The 15,689-nt window shown below is 35.3% G+C and overlaps 3 protein-coding genes across 4 annotated transcripts; 1 reads left to right on the top strand and 2 right to left on the bottom strand.

Annotated features, from left to right (window-relative positions):
• Positions 1-7,376: 7,376 nt before the first annotated feature.
• LOC132606752 (protein FAR1-RELATED SEQUENCE 1-like) lies at positions 7,377-9,411 on the bottom strand. 2 transcript variants are annotated; one of them, XM_060320375.1, is made up of 3 exons: positions 8,821-9,411; positions 8,659-8,745; positions 7,377-8,564 (listed from the first exon to the last, which is right to left on the bottom strand). In XM_060320375.1, exons 1-3 carry the CDS (start codon positions 9,343-9,345, stop codon positions 8,523-8,525), a joined length of 654 nt encoding a protein of 217 aa, XP_060176358.1. In that variant the 5' UTR covers positions 9,346-9,411; the 3' UTR covers positions 7,377-8,522. The 2 variants fall into 2 exon arrangements, with proteins under 2 accessions (XP_060176358.1, XP_060176357.1); XM_060320374.1 differs by having other exon boundaries at positions 7,377-8,745.
• LOC132608137 (protein FAR1-RELATED SEQUENCE 5-like) lies at positions 9,407-11,022 on the bottom strand. Its single transcript, XM_060322216.1, has 2 exons — positions 9,541-11,022; positions 9,407-9,421 (listed from the first exon to the last, which is right to left on the bottom strand). Exons 1-2 carry the CDS (start codon positions 11,020-11,022, stop codon positions 9,407-9,409), a joined length of 1,497 nt encoding a protein of 498 aa, XP_060178199.1.
• Positions 11,023-13,585: 2,563 nt separating this feature from the next.
• Positions 13,586-14,845, top strand: LOC132608136 (uncharacterized). Its single transcript, XM_060322214.1, has 3 exons — positions 13,586-13,940; positions 13,982-14,736; positions 14,792-14,845. The coding sequence occupies exons 1-3, from the start codon at positions 13,586-13,588 to the stop codon at positions 14,843-14,845; spliced, it is 1,164 nt and encodes a 387-aa protein (XP_060178197.1).
• Positions 14,846-15,689: the final 844 nt, after the last annotated feature.

Below are 15,689 nucleotides of genomic sequence, written 5' to 3'. Positions count from 1 at the left end.
TATTTTGTTTGCCTTTATGGTCTTTAACCAAGTTTTTGGTTTTATAAAAACTCATATTGCCTTCCGAAATTCTCCCTGTATACGATGGTTTTTAATTAGGGATGTAACATTAGGTTCGTCAGTAAAATTACATTCCTCTGTCTGGTATTTGCTTTCACAGGGTAACAAATGTCTTAATTTGCAGGAATGACCAACATACTAAGAAAAATCCAATTTATAATCCAATTAAACATAATCTGGCTTTGGAATCATCTGCCAAGACAAATTTGATCATCAATTTGTCTTTGGCATCATCTTCCAATTAGCAGCAACGTAACGTAAGAGCAAGTGTTAAATGAATTGGAACGAAAACGAATTTTCATCCATTCTGTTACATACCCGTAGTGATCGATAACTTCTTTTCGGAAGAAAAAAAAAAAGATGTATTGCAACATCAATTTTCATATCGGTTTTTTTTTTTTTTTTTTTTTTTGCTTGTTTATCTGAGAGAAAGTACGCAAGTCGGCTTTTTCAGATTTCACATAGTGAATGTGAGAGTAGGTCATTTCCTATGAGCATTAGCCTTATTGTAAGAACACTCATGAAAATCGGAATAAGAACGAGGCAGTAGTATGCTATCTAATACAGCTTAACTCAAGACCTTGATTATTATGTGTAATCAGTAATTTTTTATTAGTAATGATAGTTCAAGTCTAAAATCACTATTGACCGTAAAGATAATTACTTTACGCTAGAGGTTCAATAGAGCACACTTTCATTGTGTATAATGGCCCCTTTCAACCGATAAACTGTATGATTTTTAATATTAGTTAATTGAGTGAAAAATGTTAAGAGATACCGACATTTTAATATTAAAAATATTAATGCATCAAATTGCATTACTCTTCCATCTTAGTGCTAAATAGATGAGAATGTATCCACATTCTTTAGCTATTCCACGATCTATTCTACCCCATTAATTACTTCACTAAATATCTATTAACATATGATCCCATGTTCGTTCAATATTATTAATATCCCAGACTCCCTTATTTACTTTTTGAAAAAAATTATACACGTATATTAACCTACTATTTATACGTGTTGTTCTACAACATTGATCTGACTTATTTTTTAGTTTATTTCTCCTGGCTTCTGTGCAATAGTTTGTGCAAATATTAAAGTTTCAACCACTAGTGCAAGTGTTTGGAAGTGTTGTGGAAACTTGAGGAGCGAACGGGCTAAACGATTCCAAAATTGCTTTCAAGGCACTCAACGTTGATTTGATAAGTTGTTTTATCTCTTACTTCTTATTGATCAATGTTGTTCTAACTTTTTACTAACATAATCATCATATTAAAAAAAGTAAAAGATTATCATTTGTTAAAGGAATGCATTCTTAGTGATAGATCTGAATTTAAGAAAATTAAGTTTAGAGTTAGGTTGAAATATATCGTACTCTCATCAGTGTTATATTCTGAAGAGAATAAATCAATTATTACTATTGGACTAGTGAAGATACCGTTGTAGTTAGCTTGAACCTCCTTTGTCCTGATACAATGATTTTAGTTAGCGTCCTAACAAAATTTCTTACTAAATTCTATGCCACTAAACTTTTCGTCAGTGAATCATGATATTCCTTTGTATTTTGCTTTCATAGGATAACGAATGTCCTAATTTGAAGGAATGAAGAAAAATCAAATTTATAAACTCATTCTGATCTTTTATAATTTGGCCATCTTATCCTCATTGACACCAAGGCATGAAGAAAATCAGTCTTGGAATCGCCAAGTCAGTATTGATCATCAATTTACTAATTTGGCATCATTTGCCAAGCTTGTACCCATGTAATGAAATTGTAGGCTTTTGGGTCCTTTTCTCTTTTTTTGGTTTTGTTTTGTTTTCTTCTTTTTTCCTTTCTTCTGTTAATTTCATTTTCTCATAGTTGACTCCGTTTTTTTGTTTTCTTTTCTTTTCACTTTTTGTCATTTTTTTCCTTAATTTTCTTTTCCTTAATTTTCTTTTCCTTTTTTTGGTTAATTTATCTTCTTCTTCTCTTGTTCCTTTCTCTATTCTTGTCTTTTCTCTTTTTATTTTCTTTTGAGGATAAAAATAACATACAAAGATAAAAATATTAGCTAAATATTGTAGACTAGTAAATATGTTTAAAAAATTAAATAACTAGACTAGAACAAGAAATAATTAAGAAAAAATGATTTTAGTGATTTGTACTATGTGGTGTAAGAGAAGATTGATGATTTTTTTTCTCAGGAATAGATTAGTCTTTTGTGATATCTTGTATTTATATCGCGTCGTGTGAGTATTATAGAGGACTGAGAAGTGTTTTCTTAAGATATGAACCAATATTCTATGATATCATGTTAGTATATGTTTTATACCATGTGGTGTCACACAGGACTGAACTCTTTTTTTAAGAAATAAATCAGTCATTTATGATATCTTGTCAGTATATGATATATCATGTGGATGGCTCAATAGAGGAAGAAGAAGAAAAGAAAAAAATATAAAAGAACTAAAATAACGAACTAAAAAGGTGTGTAGAATTAGATTATGAAAAGACATGAAATAAAAAAATGATTTAAAACTGAAATTAGAAAAGGTGAAAAATGAAAATGAAAGGAGGAAAAAAAAAACATGTATAATGTATAGGTTATTTTGATAACCGGTTTAGAGAAAAAGAAAGAAAAAAGGTATATTATATCAGTTATACTAAAAAAAAGTAAGCGAATATTTACTATATCAATTACAATATTTTTTAATTTTATGAAAAAACGAACAATAGAGAAGAAAAACAGAGTGTCATGTATTTAATCATGCTTTGTGGCCTTATGGGAGTTACTTATTATACTGATTTGAGATGGAGATGGTTATTGAGAAGTTTAGTACTCCCTCCATTCACTTGTACTTGTTCACTTTGAACTTTTCACGCTGTTTAAGAAATAATAAATGAAGTGCATAATTTATCAATGTGCTCATATTAATTAGTGCATATTTTTATTGGATTTGAAAAATGATTTGAAGTGAGTAATAAATACTATAGGTAAAACAGGAAAAATAAAATTGTTTTATTTTGATATGCTAAAAGTGACAAGTAAAGGTGAAAATTTATTTTTAAAATATTAGACAAGTAAAAGTGAACGGAGGGGTTAACATCTTAACACGTAGGGGTCGTTTGGTAGAAGGTATAAGCTGGGATATCCCAACACTAATTTTTATACCATGTTTGGTACAAGGTATAAATTTAGGATAAATTTATACCTTGTACCAAACATGGTACAAAAATTAGTGCTGGGATATCCCAGCTTATACCTTCTTATCCCACTTATACTGGGATTATTTTATACCATCTTTTAGATGGTATAAAATAATCCCAATAGATGGGATAAATTAGTCCCGAGATTATAATCCCGGGATAATTTCGACTATCTACCAAACGACCCCGCAGTGGTTTATATGGGTTTGGAATTAAAACTCTATACTTTGAAATTCAAACTATTTTTAAAGGAGTATGAAAAGGTCAGATAAAACGTAATTTGATCTTGGGATTGGCGTTTTTGAGGATAAGGTTACATAACTTAAAGGCTTAATGCATATGCGCAACCCTAAACTTGCTTTTTTTTTTTTTTTTTTTTCATTTTGACATCCCAACTAAGTGTTCTTCCTATTGAACCCCTGAACTTGGTCTCAAATGTATTTATCAAACACAATCCGACTTACATAGCATATATGGTGAGTTTTTTTTTTTTTTTTAACTCAGGTACGGTTGGCACAAGACCCTACAAATCACAAAATTAAAACTTAAAATAACTGAAAATCAAAACATATTTTACAAAGTGAATCAGCATATCATTATCTTTATCAACATAGTCAAATTCCATACATATATTAGCTTAACTTCCAAGGATACATCATGTGAGATGCTATGTAAGTCGGATTGTGTTTGATAGACACACTTGAGGTCAAGTTCAGGGGTTCAATAGGAACAACACTTAGTTAGGGTATCAAATTGAAGAAAGGAGCAAGTTTAGGGGGCCGCATATGCATTGAGCCCCGGCTTAGAGTACAATTTCGGTTGTTTTTTGTACAACTTATTGTTGTTGTGTTCGTCTACCTTGGGCGTTTATATATAATAAGAAAAATATAGAATAGACAAATAGACATATATTTTTAGTAATGTGGTCAAGTAATATCGGACGAAGAGAGTACTTCATTTATTAATTCTTAAAGAACGTGAAAAGTCAAGTATAATAATGTGGCCAAGTAATATGGGACGAAGGGAGTACTTCATTTATTAATTCTTAAAAAACGTGAAAAGTCAAGTAATGTGGCCAAGTAATATGGGACGGAGGGAGTATCATTTATTAATTCTTAAAGAACGTGAAAAGTCAAAAGTGAACAAGTAAAAGTGCACGGAGGAAATAAATATGTGTCGGAGAATTAAAATTGAAGTGCATATATGTATACATGAGAAGAGAATAAATATTCAGCAACAATGTGAAAAGTCAAAAGTAAACAAGTAAAAGTGCACGAAGTATTTTTAGTAATGTGGCTAAGTAATATGGGACGAAGAGAGTACTTCATTTATTAATTCTTAAAGAACGTGAAAAGTCAAGTATAGTAATGTGACCAAGTAATATGGGACGAAGGGAGTACTTCATTAATTAATTCTTAAAGAACGTGAAAAGTCAAGTAATGTGACCAAGTAATATGGGACGGAGGGAGTACTTCATTTATTAATTCTTAAAGAACATTAAAAGTCAAAAGTGAACAAGTAAAAATGCAAGGAGGAAATAAATATGTGTCGGAGAATTAAAATTGAAGTGCATACATATATACATGAAAAAAGAATAAATATTCAGCAACAACGTGAAAAGTCAAAAGTGAACAAGTAAAAGTGCACGGAAGAAATAAATATGTGTCGGAAAATTAAAATTGAAGTGTATACATGTATACATGAGAAGAGAATAAATATTCAGTACTATGAAATATGTCCATGTGGGATTTATTAATTATTAAAGAACGTGAAAAGTCAAAAGTGAACAAGTAAAAGTGCACAAAGGAAATAAATTTATGTCGGAGAATTAAAATTGAACTGCATACGTCGATACATGAGAAGAGAATAAATATTCAGTAGAACGTGAAAAGTCAAAAGTGAACAAGTAAAAGTGCACGGACGAAATAAATGTGTCGGAGAATTAAAATTGAAGTGCATACGTCTATACATGAGAAGGGTATAAATATTAAGTACTATGACATATGTCCACGTGGGATAAAAAAGTAGTTGATTAAAGTGTACAAGTTATATAGCTTTTGGAACAAGCATTCATGCGTGTATAATTTATAAAGCTTTTGGTACAAGCAGTCAATGCTGTGTTGGTCCCTCTTCCACACTTATATATAATAGAAATGTAAGAGATCAGGCTCCAATCTTCTCCGTTTAGGCTATAATCTTCCTTGTTTTCTCTCCTTCTCTCTCTCTCTCTCTTATACTCACCAAGCACACCCAAGCACAGTCAAGCCAAGAAAAGCTCGATTAACAGTGATTAAAAAGCTTTGAAGCTTTGAATTCGAAATTGAACTTTGGGAAATTGTTATTTATTTAGATTTTGTGTTGCTAGAGTTTATTTGTCAATTTTGAGGAAATTGGGTGAAGATTTGAGTTGATTTTTGTTAGAATTTCATATTGAATCTCGAAGAGAAAAGAGAATAATGTTGTTTTTCTCAGATGCTGATGTATAAATTAGTTGTATATGTTTTGTATCTCGGGTGTATGTTATTTGTGTGTCCAGTCTATCAATGGACATAAAGCAACATACACACGACATACAAAATACATACAACCACATAATTGTTTGCAAGTTGTATGTTTTGACCGGATTTTATACAAGAAAAGGTTGTATGCAAGTTGTATGTAAGTTTTATGTTTTCACTAGATTGTATATATTTTGTAAACAAAATCTCGCTACCTTTTGAAAAATAGATTCTTATTACTAAATCGGGTAAATATTTATATATTGCATAGCTATGTAAAACCCCCGTAATGTTATGAGAAAATTTCATAACTACTTGAAAATGAGTGGGTTTGAACTTTTAAATCGCGCTGGTAAACCTTCAAGGTCAAAAGTTCAAGACCAACCACCTCGAAGCTGTTCTTATAAACCACGCGTTACCAGGTCTTTAGTTACAATTGGACCACTCGTTATTGGTTAGTCACTTAGGGCTCGTTTAGTATGATGGATAGAGAAAAATAGTCATGGGATAAAAATTAGTACCGCCTTATCTCACGTTTGGTTGAAAAAAAAACTCGGGATAACTAATCCCAGAATTAGTTATCCCGGGATTAGAGTGCTTTTTTATCCCACCTTGAGGGTGGAAAACTAATCCCGGGATAAGTTGTGTCCAACCAAACGAGCCCTATTAGTCCGGGCCACTTTTGTGTGGATAGTGAACGACATCAAAATGGGATAATTTCCTAGATATATGAAATAAAATTCTAATTATCATAATTATATAATATTATCTAACTTTAAAAAAAAAACATAAATTTTATAAAATATATACAACTCCATCAAATCCTTCAAAATTAAGGATTCTCTCTCATAGCTTTTTCTTTTTGCCTCATTGTCCCCATCCCACCTGTTGGCTCTGTTTTGCTTTTTTCACTAGAAATTTTTTCTCTCGCGGAGTTCTCTCTGTCTTGCTTGTATACGCTTAACATATGCATGACATACAATGATACATTACTACTAAAAACAGGACCAAAATCAAGTAAAGCAAATCGAGGGACTGTCTCAGTTAGGAAAAATCGAGCAGAAACTTAGTCCCTCGATTTTCACTTTTTGATTTCTTTAGTTATTTTTACACGCAAATCGAGTCTTTTTTTTTTTTTAATGCTGAGGTTTATTTCAATTTTAAACTTAGTGAAATTGGGTCTGAATTTGTTAGTAGTAGCTTCATAAATAGTTAGAAGAGCCCCTATGCAGGGCAGAGCTACGGCCAATCAAGGGTGTGCAGGTGAACACCTTCGTCAAAAAATTATACCGTGTATGTAGGGAAAAATTTCTCAAATGTCAACATATAGTTACTTTTGCACACCCTTGACACAGGTAGGGTCCATGGCGCAGTGGGAAAAGCCTTCAGAAATGCTTGTGATGAGGTCAGAAGTTCGAATCTCTTGTTGGTGAGAGTTCGAATCCCCATTTTGTAATTCCCTCCCCATTTCCCCTTTCCCTACCCCCTATGTAATAAAAACAATTTGAAAAAAAAAAAAAAAAAAAACTCCTTTTCTACCTGTCTCCCACGGACTTGGCTCCGCTCCAGTATAGGGACTGTCCAGTTTGTCAAGTAGACCTTTAATCTGCTGACATCTGGACACTTACAAATCTAAGGGTCATTAATTGTTCAACCAAAAAAGCCTCTTAAACCATGGTTAGGCCACACACTAGTTAATATTTAATATTTTCTTATCAGCAACATTATTATAGGCGAGAATCATGCTACTTTTCAGTCTTCTGATTTTCTTTATTCCCAACAAAAATTGAAGATATCTCATTTCATGATTTTTTTTTAATTTTTATTTTCATGATCTTTCTTTAAGTGTCTGTTATTTACACTACCATGTCTCCAAATATTGTTAAATTTCCGCCCAAAATTTCAACCTCTTTCAAATTTAACGCGCCATTATTTTCATAGATTGTCCAGAACTCATAAACTAAAAATATTGCATCCGCGTATGTCCGCTCCACACTTTATTGGATGCTAATATAATCTTAAGTATTCGTTTTTTCTGTTATTACTACTCCAACTATCCGAAAAGCAGGATCTTCTAGTATTCATTTCTCAAAATAATCAACCAAACTACTAGCCACCCCACGTTTCAAACACAATATAAAAATGTAGTAGGGGACGGTATTGTTAACAGTGTAACATATAAAAAAAAATGTCTTAACATAATCTTCCTTGGTTAAACATCTTGAAAGGTGTTATTGAAGCATGAAAACAAAAATCTAGAATTCTATCACCTTGTTTCATTTCAACTGTATTTGCAGTCAGAATTCCCATGAAATAAAAATCCCAAACTAGTCTTGCTGATGAAATCCAAGCACACGAAGCACCTTTCTCTTTCCAAATATATTTGTCTTGATTACATTGGCAATTGCCTTTTCTCTTGCTACCAAAAAACAGGGTAAATATCATGCAACAAATGATTCAATGCAGTTGCACAACCAAATAAGCATCAAAAACATTACTTTATTGTAGTTCCAAAGTTGAAGATTGTTCAGATCTTCGATATAAGGGAAATTGGAATTGAGAAGAGGAAACTCAAAACATACTTCTATAAGGGACAAACAAATTCCAACATCCACAGGTGGGTTACAACCTTGACATGAAAAAAAAAAAAAAGGCTCAATTCACATTGGCGAATGTCAATTGCACACTAGTAAAAAAACCTATGAACGGAAACAAGCTACTATGTCGGACACGATCACCATGTAACCTCTGCGTTCACGAATTTGCCATAATCAATGTTGAGAATACTTGTTTAAATCATGAAATGAAACATCCTGCAATAGATATAAAAAGACAGTTTGTGATAAATAATAGTACTTATTAGAAAAATATATACGTATGTGAAGTATTAAAAAATTGTTCACTAACTCTTAAGAGTTGAGTCAAACTTCCATTAGATGACCCTTGAGACAACTGTGGAGGGCACAATGGAGGAAAACTTCCTTCTGTCACACCCTATTATTTAAACGATTGCATGAGTTTTTAAGTTATAATAATAAATAAGGAAAAACATTAGATGTCGTGAGGTACCATATCATTTGATGTATCTGATAAAGGTGTACATGGGACTTGAAGACAGGGAAGGTGATCTAACTGTTGCTTAGTTTGGCATTGAAGAGATTTTGGCAACGAAGTCCTACCTTTCTTCTTGGACTTTTCCGTAAAACTCTTTGGCCGAGTATTAGAGCGACGAGTTGGTTCCTTTCTTTTTAACCCGGTCACCTTTGTGACATTTGTGTTGTCAATAAATATTATTTCACTCGGTTCGTTCTGAATACTCTTGCTTGGAGCCAACTTTTCAGGCGATTCATTTCTCTTCTTGATATCCTTTAACTTGGCAATTATCTCATTCGCACCTTTTGCGGCCAATTCATACCCTTCTGTGGATTCTGAAGCTTCACTTGAAATTTGAACAAAAGTATGGCATAAATGTATGTACCTTGCAGTAACTTCAACTTTTGGATCACTATCTTTTTCTACTAGATCGATATCTACCTCGTTCATGTTAGAAGCATCTTTTGTCCACCGCTTTAATATATAATGTACCGGAATCATATCCTTCACATTTAGTAAATCCAGAATCTTTAAAGCATGTCTACATAGTATACCCAAAAATTCAAACAATTTGCAGCTGCAAGAAACTTGAGTTACTGATTGCTTAACAGTTACAGCATGCTCTTTAACACTTCCAAGAGTGCTAACATTATAGGTACATAATTCTCCTTCACTATAAGAGTCCTTTATGGAAACCAGTAGTGATCTTTCCCATTCATTTTGGAACATATCAAATATAGTTGGGGTGTATACTTCCCTAGCATGAATCAATAAAGGAAGTTTAACCTTTAAAATAGGTATTCTTTGAGTCATGTCAAAATTTGACTTATTCTCATTGTCACGCTTATCATCAACTGATCTTTGAAAATGCTTAAAAAATTGAACAATATCCAAATCAGATTTTAAATATCCCCTTAAATATCCATTAAAACTCTCACTTAATTGTGTACTTCGCATACCTGCTGAGAATGTATGTCTTCCGTATGTCATGGACCATTTCTCTCTTACAACAAATGTGTTTTTCAACCAACTATTATCCTCAAGGTCATATTTCTCAAGCATTTCCTGCCATGCACTTAAAAAATCCTCCTCATACTCATAATCATAAAGCAATTTGCTAAAATCTCTTGGAAATGATTCATTAGCTCTAAAGATATGATTAAGATGTTTAAATGCATTCTTTTCCAAGTGCCATACACAAAGGCGATGATATGTTTTGGGCATTACAAATGATATAGCAGCAGATATAGCGGGATCTTGATCAGTGAAAAATGTTTGTGGTTTATCCGCAGACATAATCTTAAAGAATGCATTAAAAAGCCATACAAATGATTCAGTTGACTCTTCGTATAGAAGGGCTGCACCAAATATAACCATTTCCCTATGGTTATTTAAACCAACAAACAACGCCAAGGGTCGATACTCTTTATTTGTTCTATATGTTGTATCAAAGGACACAACATCTCCATAAATCTTAAAATCTCTTATCATCTTTCCATCAGCCCATAATACATTAGTTATCAAACCATCGTCATCTAGATCTAAAGAATACCGAAAAGTAGGATCTTCTAGTATTTGTTTCTCAAAATAATCAACCAAACTACGAGCCACCCCATGTTTCAAACTATCTTTTCTTTTATCCCGAAGATAATTCTTCTGATCTCTCCTTGTGTAACCTAGAAAAGATTGTCCTCCAACTTGACGAGCAGCATAATCAAATGAAGCTTTAGGGCATATTCCTGAATCATCTAATAAGTCAATTTCATATGCTTGAGCAACTTTTATCTTTCTTTGTGAGGGTAACATATGAGCCAAAGAAGAAGGAACAAGAGGATGATTATGTTTCTCTTCAAATGAAGTGATGCGAAACATTCCATTTGATTGACGACTAACACTAAAATGAGCTAAGCACCCCGTCCTAGTTTCATTTCTATGTTTTTGAACCATCGTATCTCGTTTGTGTTTATCTCTATAACCTTCTTTATAACATACCAATTTTCTTGAAGTCACGTACCCTCGGACTTTATTTTTGTTAGCATATTCTCTCCTTACGCTAAAACCAATTACACCAGCGTATTTATTGTAATATTCATATGCATGCTCATCTGAATCAAATTCCATCCCAAGTTTTATGAGCACATTACATCCACTTTGAGACTTACTAGATCCAATTTCCATAAATCTAAAATACAAAGAATATAAATAAGATAAATAATCAGTAATCTTAAAATTTTACGAGTTCATTATCAAAAAAAGCATACACAGTGATGTAAACAACCAAAATACATAGTAGCAGCAACATGTCACTTCCAAAGCAAGCTTAATTTCATAAGGCATAGTACAGTGGTGATTTTTCAGCAACTTCAAGGTGTAAGTCTACAAGGACTATTTGTGTGATATAGTTTTGAACTTTATTCAATTTATGATGTGTGCAAAAATTCCCACATTTTTGTTATTCATATTTACTAAGTAATATTCTCAAAAGGTTCTGGTTGAGACATTTTATCAAATACATTGTTGACACTTTTTCACATTGACAATTGTACCAACAAAAAGTAAAAGGCTTTCACATTGACAATTGCAACAAGAAGAGGAGTGTAAGAGCAATGAATAACCTGTATTTGTGTCGTCACTTCTTCTCAAGAAAAAGAATTGTTCATCAACTGATTTTCTTTTTCTTTCGGATCTTTTGTTGTTGTGCCTTGCAAATGATTTAATTTTCTCTGTTTGCTGAGTCTTACATCGTCCCTCTCTTGAGCATATAATTTCCATGGTAAGAAAATCTTTTTCCCAACAAGAAGGAAATTCCTACAGCAATTTTGTCGGATATCTTGCAACCAGCTCCGAAAATTTTGAAGCGGGATTTTAGGATTTTCTTTTATCTGCGTTTAACCATGGTTTAAGAGGCTTTTTTGGTTGAACAATTAATGACCCTTAGATATGTAAGTGTCCAGATGTCAGCAGATTAAAGGTCCACTTGACAAACTGGACAGTCGCTATACTGAAGCGGAGCCGAGTCCGTCTCCCACAGGCCCTCCCTCAAACCAAGTTATATTTGACTTTCTTCTTTAGGAGTCATTAGATTAGAATTCCCATGCATTCTCTATCAAAACCCAATAAGTTAAACATACAACCATTCAAACTAAGAAGTAGCCAAATCAATAGATTGAATACAATTTTAAATTTAAGTTAAAATCGATAAATTAGTGTTATTTTTTTCTAAATATGTGATATGTGTTCAGTAAAAATACCGATCCATGCATTATAAAACTATTATTTAGTTTACACAATTTACCGTGTATTTTTTAAACTAAAAGCAACCCAAAGTAAAGAATCTTTTTTAGACGATTTGTATCTGGTGGAAAATAAACTACTGACGTCGTTTATGGTAAAGTCGCTAGGTTGAGCAAGATGGATGTGAACTCACTTGCCGGAAATTTTTTGTTAGTTGCTTCTTCTAATTTTACACACCCTTCATGAAATCTCTAGCTCCGCCACTGAACCTATGAGAGTAGTGATTCGTGTATACGGGTAAAACCGAGGATACAGACATGCTCGGTTTCCCGTTGTCATGGTTATGCTCGGGTACGATATGACCGGCTCATCGGGAACGAAGCTTCGAGCTCGATCTGGGATGAGGCATTAAAGAAAGGGCGGTTAACTTCCATAAGGAGAAGACCGGAATATCCGCCCTCAACCGGATATTTCAGCGTCGATCTCGGCAACAGCTGTCACCAAATTTCTTTCCTTTATTTAGACTTGTACTAGGGTTGGGACTCTTCTACTATATAAAGAGGAGGCTCCCATCCATTATAGCGGGTTGACAACAGAAAGAGAGAAAGAGTTAATATAAAAAACAATAGAATCATTTGAGTTCATTTCCATTTGTTCCTAAGCTCATCTTCATTATTCATCGTGTACGTATTCAGCATAGAGTAGCGACCTCGGTTTCCATACCCGAGGCTAGACATAATTAGTGTTTGGTCAGATCCGCTTCTTTATTTATTTATTCGTTTATCTTGCAATCTAATCTCGAATTGAATTTAGCCACATATCTTTGGAATCACGCATAAATTTAATTGTTCACCAATTTAAGGTTAAACAGTTTGGCCCCCATCATGGGGCCAGAGATAGTAGTGGCAGTTCAATACAATACTCTGGTAACGCTTGGTATTTTACACTTGTTCTTTAAGGTTTGATTTCAGGTATACCAGAAATGTAGGATTCCCATTCCGTCAACTTCTAAGTCGAACCAAGCCATCACGAGCATAACGCTGGGGGCGTACCAAAAAACAACGCGCCCCACGTTAATCCTGTTCAAGCCGGATCGTCGATAGGCAACGTACCGGCCGGCGAGAATAACGGAGCCATGCTGCAACGGCTCCAAAACCAGTTAGACATGGATATGGCTCAATTACAGGCCTAGCAAGAGATCACAGCGCAATTGCAGAACCAGAGTCAGGCACCCGTTATTGCTCCATCAAAATAGACCCAGGATACGGAGGAAAGGCACATCCTTCGGAGTAATGAAAGCCACCCCGGGCATAGCAGCGAATGGATAAGAATGCTCGAAGAATTGACGAAGTGAGTCGAGTCCGGCGAAAAGAAGACAGAGGCAAACGACAAGAAGGTGGAGAACTACAACTCGAGGGTCGATCAGATTCCGGGAGCCCCACCGATGTTGAAGGGATCGGATTCGAAAAAATTTGTTCAAATGCCATTTTCGCCAAGTGCGGCACCGATGAAAATCCCTAAGAGATTTCGCATGCCCGATATCTTGAAGTATAATGGGACGACGGAGCCAAATGAACATGTGTCTGCATATACATATGCTATTAAGGGCAATGATCTCACCGATAATGAAAGGGAATCAGTGCTACTTAAGAAATTTGGGAAAACCCTGCCAAAGGGGGCGATGATTTGGTATCACAACTTGCCCGAGCATTCAATTGATTCATTTTCCATGCTCGCTGATGCTTTCATCAAGGCCCATGCCGGGGCCATCAAGGTCGAAACGCGAAAATCGGACTTGTTCAACGTCAAGCAGCAAGATGACCAGACCCTCCGAGAATTTGTGGCTCGATTTCAAATGGAGCGCATGGACTTACCTCCGGTCACTGACAATTGGGTCATTCAGGCTTTCACTCAAGGGCTCAATTCGAGAAGCTCGGTTACATCTATGAAGCTAAAGCAAAATCTAATAGAGTACCCGGTAAAGGGAGTGATCGATCGAAGAGAATGGTAGATCGGGATTCCAGATCGTCATATGACAGGTACCAGCCTTACCCATTCGATCGAAGGGGAAACAGGCGCAACATCGAATCAGGCAAGAATGATAGGAGGAATGATCGAGGCCAAAGTAGTTGTGGATTGATAAATAGAAATGCTGTCGATAGAGCCCCGGGAAACAGAGAAATTCCAAGGTTATCAGAGTATAGTTTTTGCATCGATGTAGCAACCATAGCGGCGGCCGTTATCCGAAACAAAGAAACAAGACATCCAAGGCCAATCCAATCTGATCCAGAGAAGCGGGATAAAAGTCTTATTTGTAAATATCATCACACTCACGGCCATCGAACTGAAGATTGTCAGCAGCTGAGAGAGGAGGTTGGTCGTCTGTTCAATTTGGGACACCTTCGAGAATTCCTGAGTGAACGAGGAAAAACCCATTTCAAGAACCGGGATTCAAACAAGCAGGATAGGCAGGAAGAGCCTCAGCAGGTGATACACATGATCATGGCAGGAATTGACGTTCCCATTAAGCCGGTTGTAAAATTCACCAAAATCTCCATAACGAGGGAAAAGCATATCCGGCATGATGACCTCGATGGTCCCATCTCGTTCAATGACGAAGACATGGAAGGCATCGCCCAGCCGCATAACGACGCACTGGTAATATCTGTCCTTGTCAATAAATTTAGAATTAAACGTGTGCTAATTGGTCCAGGTAGCTCGACCAATATCATCCGATGGAGAGTTATCGAACAGCTGGGACTACTAGATCAGATCGTGTCGGCAATACGGGTCCTCAACGGATTCAACATGGCATGAGAAATGACAAAGGGTGAGATCACTTTACCGATCAATATGGCAGGAACTACGCAGCAGACAAACTTTTATGTGATAGAGGGAGACATGGGATACAATGCATTGCTGGGCAGACCATGGATTCACCTCGTGAGAGCGGTCCCCTCAACTATGCATCAGGTATTGAAATTCCTGACCCCAAAAGGTATCAAAACCGTCCGTGGAGAACAACAGGCCGCAAAAGAAATGTTTACGGTTGAAGAATCTGTCAAGACTTTAAAGATGCGAGATCGGAACGAAAGGAAGAATGCCAAATAGCAATCACAGATTCCGATCTCGGAATCCTCGACAGATCAGAACGGAGACACACCAGACGAAGACTTGAGATTCGGAGTACCGAGGACCTTCGTGGTGCCCGATGATTTTGATGCCACTAAATCCACTGTCGAAGAACTCGAGCAAATCATATTGTTCGCTCATTCGCCAGATAAGAAGGTATCCTAGGCACGGGGTTAACGCCCGAGCTCAGGAAAAACTTTATTGAATTTCTTAAAAATAACTCAGATTGCTTTGCTTGGTCCCATTTAGACATGACAGGTATTCCACCGGATGTGACAACACACAAGTTGAGTCTGGTTCCATGTTTTCCTCCCGTCAAACAAAAGCGGAGGCCACAGCCCGAGGTAAAACATGCATTCGTAAAATACGAGGTAATCAAGATCCTTAACATAGGGTCCATTCGGGAGGTAAGTACCCGGATTGGCTAGCTAACGTCGTGGTAGTGCCTAAAAAGGGAAATAAATTTAGGATGTGCGTAG

This window comes from Lycium barbarum, chromosome 8 (genome assembly GCF_019175385.1).
Source record: "Lycium barbarum isolate Lr01 chromosome 8, ASM1917538v2, whole genome shotgun sequence".
NCBI classification, from domain to species: domain Eukaryota; kingdom Viridiplantae; phylum Streptophyta; class Magnoliopsida; order Solanales; family Solanaceae; genus Lycium; species Lycium barbarum.
The sequence above is the reverse complement of the archived record's forward strand: the minus strand, read 5'-3'. Positions and strand labels throughout refer to the sequence as shown.